This window comes from Sus scrofa, chromosome 13 (genome assembly GCF_054392235.1).
Source record: "Sus scrofa isolate SSC_HxYL_T2T_F1_AM1 chromosome 13, Sscrofa_HxYL_maternal_Yorkshire_Landrace_v2.0, whole genome shotgun sequence".
Lineage (NCBI taxonomy): Eukaryota > Metazoa > Chordata > Mammalia > Artiodactyla > Suidae > Sus > Sus scrofa.
Genome location: NC_139395.1, coordinates 92233839 through 92251287, shown reverse-complemented (window position 1 = coordinate 92251287; position 17449 = coordinate 92233839). Strand labels below are relative to the sequence as shown.

The following is a 17449-nucleotide window of genomic DNA, read 5'->3' as shown; positions in this document are numbered from 1 at the left end:
GAGCAGCCTGTAGTTGTTCAGAGTCATAGATATACTTGGTTTCTGTTGGGAGTCAGTTGCTGGGAAGTAATGTAGAATGTAGTAGTATTTCTTCCTCAAATTATTAGAATCAGATCTCCATATATAAATTCTTAGATGTATTTTCCAAAGGTCAGCTTGTATAGTTTTCAAATATTTAAGTGTGACACCTGTGTAGGGAAATCTTTGCAACACATTTAATATTCAGCTGACCTTTGAGCAACATGAGTGTTATGGACTCTGATCTTCCCTCCCTGCATCCTCCCCATAATCGAAAATCCTCGTATAACTTTTGAGTCCCCCAAAACTTAACTACTGATAACCTACTGTTGACTAGAAACCTTACCAATAGCATTGACAGTCAGTTAACACATATTTTGTATTTGATGTGTGTTATATGCTGTGTTCTTATCTTGAACAAGGGAAAGAAAAATTTTATTAAGAAAATCGTAAAAAAGGGAGAGTACACCTACAGTACTATATTTATCTTTGCACTAAGTTTATATCATCTGTTTATAAGATGAATTGTTTGTTAGTACCTCTATCATCATTGTCTTATATAATGCAAAATATGATAGATGTTTTTTGTATTACTAATACTAGATATCACAAATGAAAAGGTAATGTGAGTAATTCATATTTATTTACAGATATACTTTATTCATTGATAACGAAGAAGCCAGCAATATGATTGCTTTATGGTAGCCTAGTGTAACTGATGTAATTGTTTCACAGTAATCTAGCCTTTACACTAATGAATGAATTGCTATGAAATTTTTATGGCATACAGTATTACAGTCATATTCATAGTACAGTATTGGAAACATAAAGTATTAAATATAGTATTAAATATAAAATATAGTGTTGAAAACATCATAAAGGTCTTCATCATCATTTTTATATCGAATAGACAGAGGAAGAGAAGGAATTGGTCTTATTGTCTCAGAGGGCAGAGGTTGGAGGAGATGGAAGTGTAGGTAGGTATATTCAGTGTAATTCTATGGAAATACTTCAGTATTTCTGTCTGACTTGATTTTTCATTTCTCTGAAAATGCTTCTACACAGTACTAATCTTTCTTCCACTGTTTGCCTTAGTTTCAGTGCCCATGTCAAAGAAGCATTCATGTCATAAAAGAAGCAGCCTTGAATTAGCAGAATCCTTCTACCAGCTTGTTTAATGTCAGTTTGTTTTCTACCACTGCTTCTTCTCTGTCTTCTTCTACAGTGTCTGACACTGGTTCAGAAGCACTCATCTCCATCAAGTCACCTTCTGTTAATTCTTTGGTATAGGGTCTGTTAGTAAGCTCTTGAATTTCTCCAAGATTCACATGTAAAAATTCTGTACCCTCCACTTTTTTTTTTTTTTTTTTGCCATGTCTGCAATCCCTTTCATGATTTCCTTTACTGGCTCTGTTTTAAGTTCTGTGAACTCATGCACAACATCTGGACAAATTTTTCTCCAATAGAACGTTATTACTAAGAGTCTGGTAGCTTTCACATTTTTCCTGTAACACTAATGGCATCGTCAATAGTATGATCCTTACAGACTTTCATTGTGTTCTCTCTATTAGCATTGATAATCCTTTCTGTACAGTATTGTGTGTAATGAGCCTTAAGGGTCCTTGATTCCCTGATCTAGAGATTAAATTAGAAACATCATGTTTGGGGATAAGTAGACCACCTTGACACCTTTGATGTTGAACTCATAGGGTTCTGGGCAGACAGGGGCATTGACCTTTAAACCTCAGTCACTGGCAAGGTACTTCCTGACTTCAGGGACAAAGCAACAATGGATCCAATCAAGAAAAAGGGTTTTCATTGTCCAGGCTTTCTTGTTGTATAGGCTTTCTTTTTGTACAACTAAAAGATTGGTAACTGATGTTTATCTTTTCCCTTCAAGGGTTGAGTTAGTAGCTTTATACACAAGGGCAGTCTGATCATAAACCCGACTGCATTTGCTCAAAAAGTAGGGTCAGCCAGATCCTTCCTGCCTTTAGTCCTGGTGCTTCTCTTCCTTGCTAGTAATATTCTTTGTGGTAGTTTTTTTCTTGAATAGGATACTTTGATCTACAGTAAAAATCTGTTCAAGCAGCTATCATTCTCCTCAATTATTTTCTTAATGGCATCTGGAAACTCATCTGCTGCCTCTTGGTGGTCAGAAGCTGCCTCTCCTGTTATCTTAATATTTCTAAAACCAAACCTTGTTTATAAAATTACCAGACCATCCATTGCTAGCAATAAATTTTCCAGTTTTTAATGTAATGACTTTGCCTTTTTCTTGGCACATATTAGAGTCTGTAGGTATGCCTTTGTTAAAGCAGTCCTGTACCCACATAAAAGCTGCATTTTCAATATGAAATAAAAAGATCTTTCACAAAAAATACAGAGTTCCTGCCAGCTACAATAATGACTTCACAAATTTCCTTTTCTTTTTAAAATGGTCTTTATGCTAGGTTCATTTATTTTGAAATGGTGGGCAACCACAGCTGAGATTTCAATCAATGGTACATATCAAGCAACTCAGATTTTCCTTGTAATGTCTTGACTTTTTTCTGCTTCCAGCATTACTAGTGGCACTTCACATGGTTTCCATGTTGTTACTTAGTTTACAGCATTGCATTAAACATGAAAAATACCCAAGACCTGCAAAAGATCACTTTGTACTGCAGTTATACAATTTACTGAAGAATCGAACTGGTCACATGGAGATGATTAGTGTCACACAGCATTTTAAGCAGATACTAAATAGCAACAGGAAGTTGTTATAAAATTATGACAGTAATATAGTATGTACTATAGTTAATTTTATGCAGTTATAATTTACTATTGCATCTTTACATTTGTTTCTCCCAACTGCAAATGGCGCCAATGTGACAGTCTGTAAGTGTTTGTATGGGTAAGTTTTGATACGTTTTAACTTTTTATAATTTATGTATATTTAATTAGTGATAAAATTAATAGTATCTACATTATTTTATGCAATTCATGACATACCTAATTTTTATAATTTTTTTGATATATAGGTTATGTGGTTTGAATGCAAGTCTTTTCAAATTTTTGCAACTCTCCAAAAATTTTCCCAGTATATTTATTGAAAAAAAACGTGGAGTTCCCATTGTGGCTTGGTGGGTTAAGAAACAGCCTGGTGTCTGTGAGGGTGCGGGTTCAATCCCTGGCCTCACTTAGTGGAGTAAGGATCCCACCTTGTCGCAAGCTGAGGCATAGGTCGCAGATGCAGCTCAGATCCGGTGTTGCTGTAGCTGTGGTACAGGCTTGCACCTGCAGCTCCATTTTGACCCCTGGCCTAGAAACTTCCATATGCCACAGGTGCAGCTCTGAAAAAAAAAAATGTGTATGTAAGCGGACTCATGCAGTTCAGACCTGTGTTGTTCATGGGGCAACTGCATTCACTTAGCTTTTAGTTCTTATATGTGTTATTTTGTATTGCTTTGCTCACAATTATAAATAGGGATTGTGTATACTGTGCTCTTCTATAATGATAACAACTTATCCTGCAGCTTTTTTCTCTTCTCATTTCTAATTATACCAATAATGTGAATTTGTATAATAAACTTCAGTACAGAACTTTCCATGTGCTTATTCATTTGAGCATTTATTAATCAAAGGATTAATATTAAGAAATATAAAAATGGTTAAATAATATACAAACAGAAAATGTAAAATGATGACAAAATATAGTAGAGAAAAGCTCTGGTCTCAAATTAAAGTCTGTAAATTTTTTGATTATACATCTCATCAATAAAACATTTTTCAGCCTATACTCGTATTAGTGAAAACCTATGATAAGGCTAATTATATATATAAAGTTATTCTCTCCTTGTCTTCCTCTTTCCCACACTTTTTCTCACAATGCTAATTACAGAGTTCTTACCTTGTAGGGAAAGTGCTTAAGAAGTAGTTGCCTGGTAATTGTTGCAGACTTTATTAGTTCTGAACTAAGTCTGTTTCCTAGACATCTTATGAATGAAAATAAAGGTTTTTCTTTTTCCCTTTCATCTTTGGTAGCCAGTAGGCTGAGTGTGTAGTCCTCGTTTATTCAGTATTGTTTAGCATATGCATATTTATAGAATGAAATGCACATCCTACTAGGTCATTTTCTTATCAGATAGTATTTGTCATCTTGGTTTTAACTTTCATAGTAGTCTGAGTGGAACTTGTGCAAGAAATGTCAGTGCTTAGTCATTACATATTCAAATTTTTGTGTACGTGTCTGTTTTCTTGAGAAATCTGTGCATTTGCATTTTATGAAGAGTTTAAAATAAGCAGTATAAATCATAAATCCATTACAGTCATCATAAATAACGTACAAAATGAACAAACCAGAGAAGAGTTCCATTTCTAATCCCTTAGAATATTGAACTCTTCTTATTCTCCTGGGATACCTCAGATACCATCTGCGACACAAATCAGTTTTAAATATGGACCTAGTTAGGTCATACCATGCTTATTCTGTGTGTTAAATATTTCTACTAATTTAATTCTTAGATAAAAATAGAGAAATACTAATATTTTCTTGCAATACACCAGTTTTTGTCATCTGTAACACTTTGGAGACTGCTCCAAGTTGAGGAAGTTAAACAGAGTATTAAAGAAAGGAAGCAGGAAGCTCCTTTGTGGCACATTGGATTAAGGATCTGGCATTCCTGCAGCTGTGGTACCTGATCCCTGGCACATATCACCGAAACTACTAAAATACCAGTGCGCTCGTCTACTCTCCCATCCCAGTGCTTCTTCTTCGACATAATCAATATCTTGAATTTTATAAGCATTTTTTTTCTTATAAACCTATTAATAGATCATTTTCCACTCCTCATGAAATGTTTGTGTAGATACATGGATGAGAGTAGAGGCCAGACATTTGGTAGCATTTTATTTAACTAATTGATGTCAATTTGGAGAGCAGGACATATTTAAAAGGAATGATATTAGCAATCCCATTTCTTCTTTGACTTCACATATTTTCCTTTTTTCTCTTTGTGGCTAAGGAAACACAAGTGGTCAAAACTTATGATTAAGGAAAAAATATCTATAGGGATCATTTGGATATGTTTACTGTTATTTTAGGCCCATTTTGACAGTATCACTTTTGTGGTGGTTCGTTTATTTGACCAAGAAGTATTTGAGTGCCTGTTAACCATTCCCAGCTTGGAGGAAATAGCACTGAATAAACCAAGCAAAAATCCCAGCCATCATGGAATTTACATTCTTGTTGGGGAGAAAAGCTAACAAATAACATATATAGGCAGACTATTATAGTATGACAAATGATAGTAAATGCTAAACAGAAAAATAAAGCAGAGAAGAGCACAGAAATTGGGAGGGGAAGGATTATTTTAATTAAGATGATCAGATAAACCCTCTAAGAATGTGATCTTATGTAAAGACTTGAAGGGGAGGGGATAGATCAACCATCCATATATTTGGGGGAAGCAAAAACAGCAAGGGAAAATGATGCCTAGGTAAAACATTCCTAAGTTATTAGACAACAAAGAAACCAGTGCAACTAAAGCACACTGATTTGTATACTGATTTAATTATTGTGTTCTCAGGACTTTTTTAAAATATAAAATAATTCCCCACTTTTTTTTGTCGTTGTTCACATGACATTTTAGATGACAACCTAGTTGTCTTTAAAAAAAAATAGCTCACATTTTTATTTATCTGATACACCCACCATGGTATTATTTAACTTATTCCTTTATCTTCGGAATTTTGTAACTGAAAGTTAGATCTAATGATGTCATTAGATTACATTTACATTTTTTTGCCAAGATAATTTAATAGGTGATGCTGTGTACTTCATATTGTGTCTTAGTAGATAGCTCATAATGTCAGGTTTGTGATGCTAAGATTGATCACTTGTTTAAAGTGATGGCCAATGAATCTTTTTGTAAAACTACTTTTCCCTTTGCAAGTCTTAAATAATTTGACATTTTGCTAACATTCTGCTTATCCCAGCTTGCCACTTAATGGTTTTAGTATCCATTAATGATCTGTTGCTGGAATTTTGATTTATTTTGAATGTGGACACCAGTGTGTTCTGATGTCTGGAAGTAGAATATTCTGTATCAGTCTTTTATGTCAGTCTCTTCTTACAGTTAGGCATTACTAAACAAAAGAGTTATGCTTCCTACAGGTTTCCGAGACAAAGAATTCTTTGTTTCCTGTTGTGAGTAAACCCACCTAGAAGACCACACCAGAAACAGAGGTTGTTTTTGTCTATCAGTCACTTACTTCAGTAGATTTTATTCCTTTAATATTTGAATATTTATCATGTCCCTCACATTTTTTCTCTCATTATTGTTACTATCTTAGTTTAAATTCTCTGCCCTCACTCTTTTGTTTTTAGATCCATTGCAATGGTAAATCACCTTTGCTCCACCCATTTCCTTCCCCTTTTCCTCTATTTTCCACAATGGAGCTAGAAATTTTTTTTTTTTTTTTTTTGTATTTTTGCTATTTCTTGGGCCGTTCCCGCAGCATATGGAGGTTCCCAGGCTAGGGGTCCAATCGGAGCTGTAGCCACCGGCCTACGCCAGAGCCACAGCAACGCGGGATCCGAGCCGTGTCTGCAACCTACACCACAGCTCATGGCAACGCAGGATCGTTAACCCACTTAGCAAGGGCAGGGACCGAACCCGCAACCTCATGGTTCCTAGTCGGATTCGTTAACCACTGCGCCATGACGCCATGACGGGAACTCCCTAGAAATATTTTTTAAAGCCCATAACTGTTGATGAAAATCCTTCAGTAGCCACCTGTTTTGTCCAGAACAAAGTCTGGCTTCCTTTGCCATCTTTGATTCAGCACCATCTTTCTTCTTGTTCACCACCTGTTTTAGATTGCCAAACTTAAAGCAGCTCTCTGGTCCCTTTGTTGTGCCTTTGTTTATAAGACTTTGCTTAGAATGCTGTTGACCCTGTTTCCCCTGCTCAGTTGCTTTTGCAGAGAATTGGCATTCCTTTCTAAGTACTACATAGCCTTATAAAAGTTCCTATCATTGTATTTAATTCACTTGCTACTTTTTATGTGTTCATCTTCTCGATTAAAATAGAAGTTCTTAGAGGAATGGGGGAAATGGGGAGAAATTGGTCAAAGAGTATAAATTTTCACTTACAAGATGAATAAGTTCTGGTGAGCTAATGTACAACATGGTGATTATAGTTAATAATATGTATTACATACTTGAAACTTGCTAAGAGAATATATCTTAAATGTTTTCACACCAAAAAAGAAAAAAAGGAGTAATGTGATGGGATAGAGGTGTTAGCTAATTCTATGGTGGTAATTACTTTGCAGTATATAAGTATGTCAAATCAACATGTCGTATACCTTAAACTTACACAATGATATATATTAGTTATATTTGTGTAATGTTATATATCAATTATATCTTAATAAAGGTATAAAAAATGTAGAGATTCTTAAAATATCTTTGTTCTGTTCATCTTTGTATGCCCAAAGATCTGGTATAGTGCCAGAGTATATTTGTTGCTTATTAAGTGTGTGGATAGATGAATGGGGGGGGTAGATTGTTAAGTTGATGGATAGTTTTGCCAAACAAGTGTTTGCAAATCCCTCTTTTAAGCAATAGCGGTATATATCTTTGGAAAAGGCTGTTGAAATTAGGTAACCAAAAGCCATGTTTCACCAAAAATAAGTAAATTTTTTGGTGACATTGTCCATCACCTAGGTTAAAAATCAATTCTTTAGGATTTACTCTTAGAGAGTGTTTTATATCTTTAGATATCTATAATTGTGACCACATTGGGCTCCCATATATCCAACACTTAGGGATTAGGCAGTTAGCCTTCTAATTTTGCTAGCTATATGAGCTCTGCCTTGAAGTAGACCTCTATAAGATTGTTCTAATCACAATCAGAGACTCTCAATCTTCTAGCTTTTGCTGTTGACTATTGTCTCTGAAGTTTGACACCCTTGCCTTCTTCCCTACCCCCAGTGTCCCCACAACTTCTAAAATAGACTTTTTCAATAGTTTCTTGTCTCTGTTTGGGAGAAGAACCCCAGTGTTCCTCCCTTGTAAGGATATTTACTAGACAGCCTCTGTCCTCCAGGGTTATTGGAGTAAACCAGGTGAAGCTGTGTTTAGAGAGAGAATACATGGATTTTTACATTCCCATAACCAGAACCCTGTAGCTCTGTGATCTAGAACAAGTTCAAAAGTACTTTATTTTTCTCTATACATATCAAGAGTCACTACAGTGTATGCATAACACAAGATGAATGCTAACTATGTTATTGGTAGGGTTTTTTGTTTGTTTTGGTTTTGGGTTTTTTGTGCTGTGTGGGGATTTTTCCTTTTCCATTCAAGTGAGGATCATTCCTGAACGTAATTAGAGGGGTTATTTTCTTACTAGACCTTTTTGGTTTGCTTTGTTATCCTTCTTGCATATTTCTGCCTGATACTCTTCCTACCCTAGGCTTCTTTGCTTTTTTATACCTGTTTCTTGTTTGATATGGTTTACCTTTTGATTACTTCATCAATAAAATCCTTATGCAAAGCATTATGACACATCCTTCAAAGAACCTAAACATTAGTTGTGGATAAGACATTTAAGCTATTTGATTATTGTCTTCATTTTATTGTTATTTCATTTCCTTAACTATCTTGAAAAAAGAAATTATTGCTTTGTGAGGAAGCTAGTTTTCCATACTCTACTGCCCATCATTAAACTAGACAATCCTTTTTACATGGCATGTATAAATGTGAATAATGCAGAGAAATTGTAACTAATATTGAAGCAAGCAACTGCCTTTTGAAGTAGAAATGGTAGATCTTCTTTTCCCAGAAATGTTTTTCCTTTTAATCACAATATTTACGCATTATACAAAAATTAAAAGGGATGATACAGTATACATTTTCAGCCTAGTTAGGAATTGAGTTAGGTTTGTGTTCCATTGTTGCTATCATTGTCTTTAGTGTACCACTGGCTTCAGATTTCTCTAGTGGTAGGCTGCTGTTGCCTTGTGCTTAGGATATCTGAGGTCTTTTTTCTCAGCATTTATGCTGCACCCTAAGCTTTCAGCTCTCTTTGCATTCCTATGTCACACTGAGTTGTGTGCCTTATTGCTTGGCACTGTGATGAAGGCAGGGGGATTCTCTATTGTCTTAGTCCTGCCTAAATCTTAAAACAAGCCTTGTGAGCCTAGACCTACTTAGGGACCTTCTTAGCTTTCCTGGACCTCTTTACTATAGTAGCTGAACTTTGCCTCTCTCAGTGGTTGGTCTTGGGTAGGAATTTCCTCCTGTCCACTTCCCAATGCCTCTGGTATTGGTAAAGAATTCAGGGTCCAGAGCAGTGTTTTGATTTCCTCTCTCTCATAGGGAGAGGATCTTTTCTTCAATCTTCTCCTGACTGTGGTGGGTCTTTGCTGTGCCCTGGTGGTGACTTAGTTTGCTGACCCTCCCCCATATTAAGGCTTCTGGCTTGTAGGAGAGAAAGGTTTAGAGAAATGAGCTGGGCTTCTCCTTACCTTTCCCCCCAACAAGTGAGGATCATTCCTTGTAGAGGTTCTCTCTTTTTCTGTCTCAGACTTTAAGTTTCTAATTGAAAAAAGAGCTTTGGAGTGAGTGCAAATTCCTTGTTTTTCAACACTGACAAGTTAGCCCACACTTGGTCTTTTATAGTTTATTAACATTTTGCTTGATTTCTTCTAACCCATTTTTATGGTGGCGAATTTTCTTTTTTGACTCTGCCACAGATGACAGAGTTTGTGTCTCTTTTCTTGGAAGGCTTATCAATCTTTGGAATTCAGGTTACTTCGACTCAAGATGGACTCAAAAAAGCTGTGATGTTTTCTGTTGATTCAGCTTATTCTCACTATTTGTAGCCTTTTATATTCTAAGTGGAAGCCAAGCCCTATTCTTCCTCTTTTAACTTTGCTTTTGCTGGTTTTTTTTTTTTAATTTATTTTATTGTAGTATAGTTTATTTACAATGTTGTGTTAATTTATGCTGTATAATAGCAAAGTGATTCAATTATATAATAAATATAAATATTCTTTGTCATTTTTTTCCATTATTGTTTATTATAGGACATTGAATATAGTTCAGTATCCGTGTGCTGTACAGTAAGACCATGTTGTTTTTTCATTTGTATAAATAATCTGCAACTGCTAATCCCAAACTCTTAGTTCCAAGTCAGTGAAAGAGGAAGGGACAAAAGGTTGAAGAGCTTATACTAGCTTAGTGTGTACATTTTATTTTTTTAGGACTTTTATTTTTCCATTATAGTTGATTTTCAATGTTCTGTCAATTTCCATTGTATAGCAAAGTGACCCAGTCATATGTATATATATACATATACATATATATATACACATACATATATATATATATTTATTCTTTTTCTCACATTATACTCCCATCGTGTTCCATCACAAGTGACAAATGTAGTTCCCTGTGCTATTCAGCAGGATCCCATTGCTTATCCACTCCAAATGCAATACTTTGCATCTGTTAACCCTAGATTCCCAATCCATCTCACTCCCTTCCTGTCCCCCTTGGCAACCACAAGTCTGTTCTCCAAGTCCATGAGTTTCTTTTCTGTGGAAAGAGTCATTTGTGCTGTATGTTAGATTCCAGATATAAGTGGTATATTGTATTTGTCTTTCTCTTTCTGACTTAACTTCACTTAGTATGAGAGTCTCTAGTTCCATCCATGTTTTGCAAATGGCATTATTTTTTTCTTTTTTATGGCTAAGTAGTATTCCATTGTGTATATATACCACATCTTCTTAATCCATTCATCTGTCGATGGGCATTTAGGTTGCTTCTATGTCTTGGCTGTTGTAAATAGTACTGCAGTGAACAATACTCTTTTGAAATGTAGTGCTGGATTGGATTTGTGGCTATCTTAGATTTAAGTTTTGCACAGCCCATTAACAAAGACTTAGGATGTTTGGGGTGTGTACATTTTAAAAAGCTTTTTTCAGAAGCCCCATCTAGCAAGTTACATGTTTTTCCCTCAGATATGTCTTGCATATTGTTTTCTGGACTACTAATGTATCACCCATCAGTGACCATCCTTTTCTTCAGTTTATCAGTTAAGTTTTTAAGAAATAAAATATCTTAGGAGTTCCTGTCGTGGCTCAGTGGTTAACGAATCTGACTAGGAACCATGAGGTTGCAGGTTTGATTCCTGGCCTTGCTCAGTGGGTTAAGGATCCGGCGTTGCCATGAGCTGTGGTGTAGGTCACAGATGCAGCTCGGATCCCATTGCTGTGGCTGTGGCGTAGGCGGGCAGCTACAGCTCCAATTCGACCCCTAGCCTAAGAACCTCTATATGCTGCGGGAGCGGCCCAAGAAATGGCAAAAAGAAGACAAACAAAATAATATATTTTAGATACATGCAACCCTATACTTATTGCAGCATTATTTACAATAGTTAGATATGGAAAACAACCTAAGTGTCCATCCATCAGTGGATGAATGGGTAAAGAAAACATAATATGTGCATACACACAGGGATATTATTCAGTTATTATAAAAAGGAAATCTTGCCATTCATGACAACATAGATGGACCTCGAGGGCATTACACCAACATGAAATGAGTCAGACAGGGAACAGATACCATAAGATCTCACTTATATGTAAAATCAAAAAACAAATGAGTTCCCATTGTGGCTCAGTGGTAATGAACCTGACTAGTATCCATGAGGACACGGATTTGATCCCTGGCCTCACTCAGTGGGCTAAGGATCTGGCATTGCCGTGAGCTGTGGTGTAGGTCTCAGATGCAGCTCAGACCCTGCATTGCTGTGGCTATGGTGTAGGCCAGCAGCTGTAGCTCCGATTCTACCCCTAGCCTGGGAACTTTGATGTGCCACAAACAAAACAAACAAACAAAAAATCAACAGCGCACGAAAAACACGCTGAGTTCATAGGTACAGAGAACAGATTAGTGGGTGCTGGCAGGTAGGGAGGAGTGGGCAAAATGGATAAAAGGGGTCAAGGAGTATAAACTTCCACTTGTAAAATAAGTAAGTCCTGGAGGTGTAAAGCATGGTGATATAGTTAATAATACTTTATTGCATATTGAAAAGTCACTAAGATCTTTAAAAATGAGATTATAAAAATTCTCATCACAAGAAAAACAAAAGTTTTGTAACTGTTTATGGTGACATATTAACTATACTTACTGTGATTATTTTGCAGTATATACAAATATCGAATCATGTTGTAAACCTGAACTAATGTTATATGTAAATTATACCTCAAAAAAAATCTTAAAAAATATTTCCCAAGAGTTTTGTTCTATGCTACATTTGCATCTTTGAGGTATATTTATTTTTCGTTTAGGTTTTTCTAAATGCTGGTTTTTATGGCTTCCTTTCCTCTTGCTTGCTGTTGGGCCTGTTAAGATAGATTATTTTCTTTGAGTTTCCTTGGGACCCAGATGTGGTTGTGAGTGCTAAATGGATGAATTTCTCAATTGGTACAGAGCAAAAGAAGCTCTACCCTGGTAGGCTTTTGTGACATAGAAGCAGCAGGCAGCCTTCAGAGATAATTTCAGAAACATCTCACCTCTGTATTCTGCTGGCCTCTCCAGTTTATACCCCCATATCCCCAGTCTAAAAAGCTAGGAGGATTCAGCCAGCCCCTTCAGTTCCTTTTTGATCTCCTTAGGGCTTAGTAACTCACACAACACTGCTATAGCACCAAAGTTAGCTTTCCTTGGAGCTATTTGACCTAGTGCCAAGCTCTTCCCCATCTCTGCTTTCTGTTCCTTGCTCTTGAAATTTCTTGCTGTTCCAAGTAACATACTAGTTCTCATTCTTGGGACACCATCAGATCTTAAGACCTCATTTATAACCAGTTTTCTTAGCAGCAGTTTGACCTAAAAAAGACATAGTCACAAACTGAGTATTCTGGTGACTGTTCATAGGATTTCTCACTTTCTGTTTTGTTGTGAATTTCCATTTCGCTACCAAAATGTTTTGGGCTAGAGTGGGAAAATATTAACTAGATGGGTTCAACTGTCAGTTTTGTGTTTTAAACAAGATGACTATATCTGGTGATACCAAGATAACCATGTTCTAATTTTTTCTTTGAAAAGTTAATAATCTATTCTATAAAATAGAGACCATAGAAAGTTCTTAGTAAAATTGGAAAAAATAGGTTTACACTTTCAGATGTGAAAAGTTGGTTTTGGACTTAATAATGAAGTGCTTATACTCAATTATCTATCCTTAAAAGTGTCTATTTAAAATAATTGAAAAATGCTAAGTATCACATGTATCATGATCAGTTTGATCTGAATTCAGTAGCAAATATCGTTTCTAGTCTAAACTTCTTACTTTGTTTTCTACTTTAAATTATCTCAGCTAGAACCCATGTACAACAAGACTGGAACTATTATTTTAAATGAATGGCTTAGAATAATGAATTAGATACTGGTTCTAAATAATAATTTTGAGTACTTTAACAGTTAGGTAGTTGTAGAAGATCAAAACAAAAACAAGGTAGCAGTCATGTACCCTCTTGATTTTTGTCTACATCTGCTTTGAGAAAAAAGGTTCCTTTTCCAGTAGGAGGAAGAAAAACTGATCAAATTTGATGTCATATGTTGTATTTAATATGTTCTTTTTTATCTGTTTTAGGACAGTGGTGATTATCCCCTTACAATGCCTGGACCCCAGTGGAAAAAATTTCGTTCAAACTTTTGTGAATTTATTGGAGTCCTGATTCGACAATGTCAGTATAGCATAATTTATGATGAGTACATGATGGACACAGTAATCTCCCTTTTGACTGGCTTGTCAGACTCCCAGGTCAGAGCTTTTAGGCATACAAGTACCCTTGCTGGTAAGTAACCAACATTTTTTTTCTCTTTTCATTTAGTTTTGTTAAATATGTTCCATTCTAGTTAAGCATGGTTTAACTAATTTTAACTTAAAATTAATTACTGTGCTCGTGAAAATTACCAACATGAATGGTTTGTATTCTCTGTTAAAGTAAAATATGTACCTATTTTGATAACTGACATTTGATAGTCTTGAGAATGAAAATTGAAAATTTCTGGTAGATGTTACCAAATCTCTTTCTGAATGTTAGCTGTTTCCCTACATTTTTATTTTATAACCAAATAAATTTTAGGAGTCCCTCAGGACATATTCTTTGGTAACACCATATACTAGTTGAAGTTCCAAATTCATAGTTTTTTTTCCCACTTAATTACGTTGCTTCATTGTTCATGTTATTATATATAAATGTGTATTTGTTTATATATATTTGAAACAATTCCATCTAATAGGTATTCATGACCTAGATGGCATTCTTTCTATTCCCAGTGCTATAATAACCTAAATGTGATGTCTCTAAAATCAGTTCATTTAGGTTCTAAATAATCTGAAGATTATAATTTTCACTTTAACTTTTATTTTAGAATTATCTAGGCAATTTCTCAGCCAACTATATTCATTTTCCCCTTATTTTTTCATAACAAGGTAATTTTAATTTAGCCATTGTTCTAAATTCCTCAACAGTTTTAACTATGTTTACCTGAAATGACTTTTTTTCTCTCCTATGAGAGAGTCTTTGTGTGTGTGTGTGTGTGTGTGTGTGTGTGTACATACAAATATATTTAAATACTCTTAGATTATATCCTTTGTAGTAGCAGAGTAACTGTCTATATTCATCTTACATGTTACTATGACAAAAAAAAATGTTTTATTTCATTTTGCATTTAAATTTAAATTTCTCATTTATCTAATGTATTTCATGCATTCATTCTTAAACTTTTTAGCATACATAAGAATTACCTTCAGGGCTTACTAAAACAGATTGTGTGGCCCTGCCTCCAGAGTTTAACATGTTTCTAGCTGATGTTGATGCTTATACTTTTAGGACAATGCATGGCAAACCCCTGATTTAAAATTTTATCCTTTTCTGGCTAACCTGTTGCCTAAAGCGAATTGATGATTTTATTAGTCATCTATATTTTTTTCCATTCCTCTTTTTTTTCAATTCTTTTTCCTTCCTTACTCAATCCATATTAGCGTCCATTATGCCCTTAGTTGCAGTTCTATATGGAACATACAAGACACACAAGTTTTTCTTTTGAGAGTGTCCCTTTCCTCATTATTAGAAACAGAGGAAGATATTTTACTTAATTTTATCTTTTTGATAAAGGCAAAGTCACACAATTTATTGCTGAAAAAAAAAATTGTATAGAACAAATATTGGATACATTTTATTTGTGTTTCGAGAGTATCCTCATCCTCAAAATTAGAAAGAAAAAAAGATCTTGTACATAGTTGTAACTTTTTGAAAAGTTACTATAAATATACTATTTATTAAAAAGTTATCTGATACTATACATTGTTCTTTCTAATTTCTTGACTTTTAGTACCTTCTACATTTTATATTTGCATTTTTTAAATTTTCTTTATATCTTCTATTTACTTTTTAATTTTATGTTATTCTACCTATGTACAGTAATGCCCGTTTAGCTGGTTTTCAGATGCATAGTAATTGCAGTCATTTGAAATAAAACTTAAACATAAGATAGAAATTGCTTCTGAATAGCCAAAATTACTGCCATAAACAGTTATTATCTAGTTTCACAATACCAAGAGAAACAACATATGAATGGAGGGGCATGTTAGATTCTGTCTTGCTGACAGAATTGTGAAATGACAATTTAATCAAAAAAGAAGGCAAAAAATTTGCATAGAGATAGCAAGATAGAGAAGTCTGAAGTTTCTCTGTAGGGGCAAGCTACTCTTTAATCCAGAAATTTATGTGCATTCTTTATAAAAGATTTAAAAATTTATATGCCACATACTCTGTTTAAGAACACAAGAGGAGGAATAATATGTTATAGAAATATACAGAATATTTTGACTTTTAAAATGTTTCAATTTCCTGAAAAAATGCACTTTGGTTCATTTGCATTATTCCTTTACTGCCATGTAAATGAAGTATTACTGTATTTTACTGACTTTATGGTGGTCCATTTCAGCTCTCCTTTCCATTGGCCCATTTTCAGTGAGTTTTATTGTTGCATTGTTTTCCCTGTATTTATCCTTTTGATAGTCTATACATGCTAATTTTATGTGTGCTTAAACATATTTTAATTGTGGCTTTCCTCTTACCCCTTTTGAGTTGAGTAGCTCCCTCTTCCTCCCAGTGCCTTTCTGACTTTGCTCACAATTTACCTGTGCTTGTGACAGCTTTTAAAATTGCTTGATAAATGCCATTTTGTTTTCACCTAAGCTCTAGCCTATTTGGGTTTGGTTTTTTTTTTTTGGTTTTTTTTTTTTTTTTTTTGGTTTTTTGTTTCAGTTTTTTTGTTTTTTAGGGCTGTACCTGTGGCATATGACGTTCTCCTGCTAGGGGTAGAATCGGAGCTGCAGCTGCCGACCTACACCACAGCCACAGCAACTGCAAATCCAAGCCCTGTCTGCAACCTACACCACACACAGCTCACAGCAACGCTGGATCCTTAACCCACTGAGCAAAGCCAGGGATTGAACCTGCATCCTCATGGATACTAGTCGGACTCATTACTGCTGAGCCACAACAGGAACCCTCTAGCCTATTTGTATTAATCATTTTTCACAATCAGAAATCAAGAAAAATCAAGGAGATCAATGTTATATTTATAAATAATTATACTTACTTTTCAAAAGCTAAAACCTATTTTTCAAGTTATTCTCAAATTTACTCCAAAATATTACTGTAATTTCTCTATGTCTACATTATTGATATCTTCCAGGGCTCAGTTTCATAAAATGTGAGACATATCAGTTACCTACCCTTCAATAAAGCACAGGGATCTTGCTGAGAACTTAATTTCCGGATGGAGAATAATTATCCATCTTTTAAGGATTATTCTGTTTTCATTTTTGCCCCCTTCTGTGGTTCCATCCCCTTTTTCTTTTATGGTATATGTATGAGGGATAGATTAAAAGATAATCATTTTTATTCACTTTGCAGGACGAGTCTTGGGGACTAGATAAAATGGGCAGGAACATTTAATCCTCTGCTTCAAAGACTGTGTGCATGGACAGTTACAAGGCAGTTATGGCCAGATATGATTATCGGCTTTGGAATAAAATGCTCCTTGACATTGCTTATATCTTAGCTGAGAAGAGAGACAATCAGGTTAGTTGTTTTGTAGGGTACAGACATGATAAGTTTTAGAACTTCGTAAGTCATCAGAGTGGTCTTATCAGTCGTACTTTTAATCTGTTTTTCCACATACCCATTTTCTTGTTACTAATTAAATTATGTGTCCCAATTATCAGTGTTTATGCATTGCATTTAATTGTATGCTTTTGCCACCTTTTCATTAAAATTTTTCATCATTTTGTAGTTTTTCAGATTTGTTTATTCTCCAGATAGAAGTAGTCTCATTTTTCTATTGGAGGAAAACTGTGCT

The 17449-nt window shown here is 34.9% G+C and overlaps 2 protein-coding genes across 7 annotated transcripts in view; one reads left to right on the top strand and one right to left on the bottom strand.

The window, feature by feature from the left end:
• The window catches only part of IL20RB (interleukin 20 receptor subunit beta), a 991209-nt gene that overhangs the window by 474040 nt on the left and 499720 nt on the right, over positions 1–17449 (bottom strand). The window lies entirely within an intron of this gene.
• STAG1 (STAG1 cohesin complex component) overlaps positions 1–17449 on the top strand; it is a 420442-nt gene that overhangs the window by 239919 nt on the left and 163074 nt on the right. For all 6 annotated transcript variants that reach the window (XM_084989804.1, XM_084989803.1, XM_084989805.1 and 3 more), the window contains one exon: positions 13665–13869. In XM_084989804.1, coding sequence (XP_084845930.1) covers positions 13665–13869 — 205 coding nt within the window. The remainder of the gene's footprint in view (positions 1–13664; positions 13870–17449) is intronic.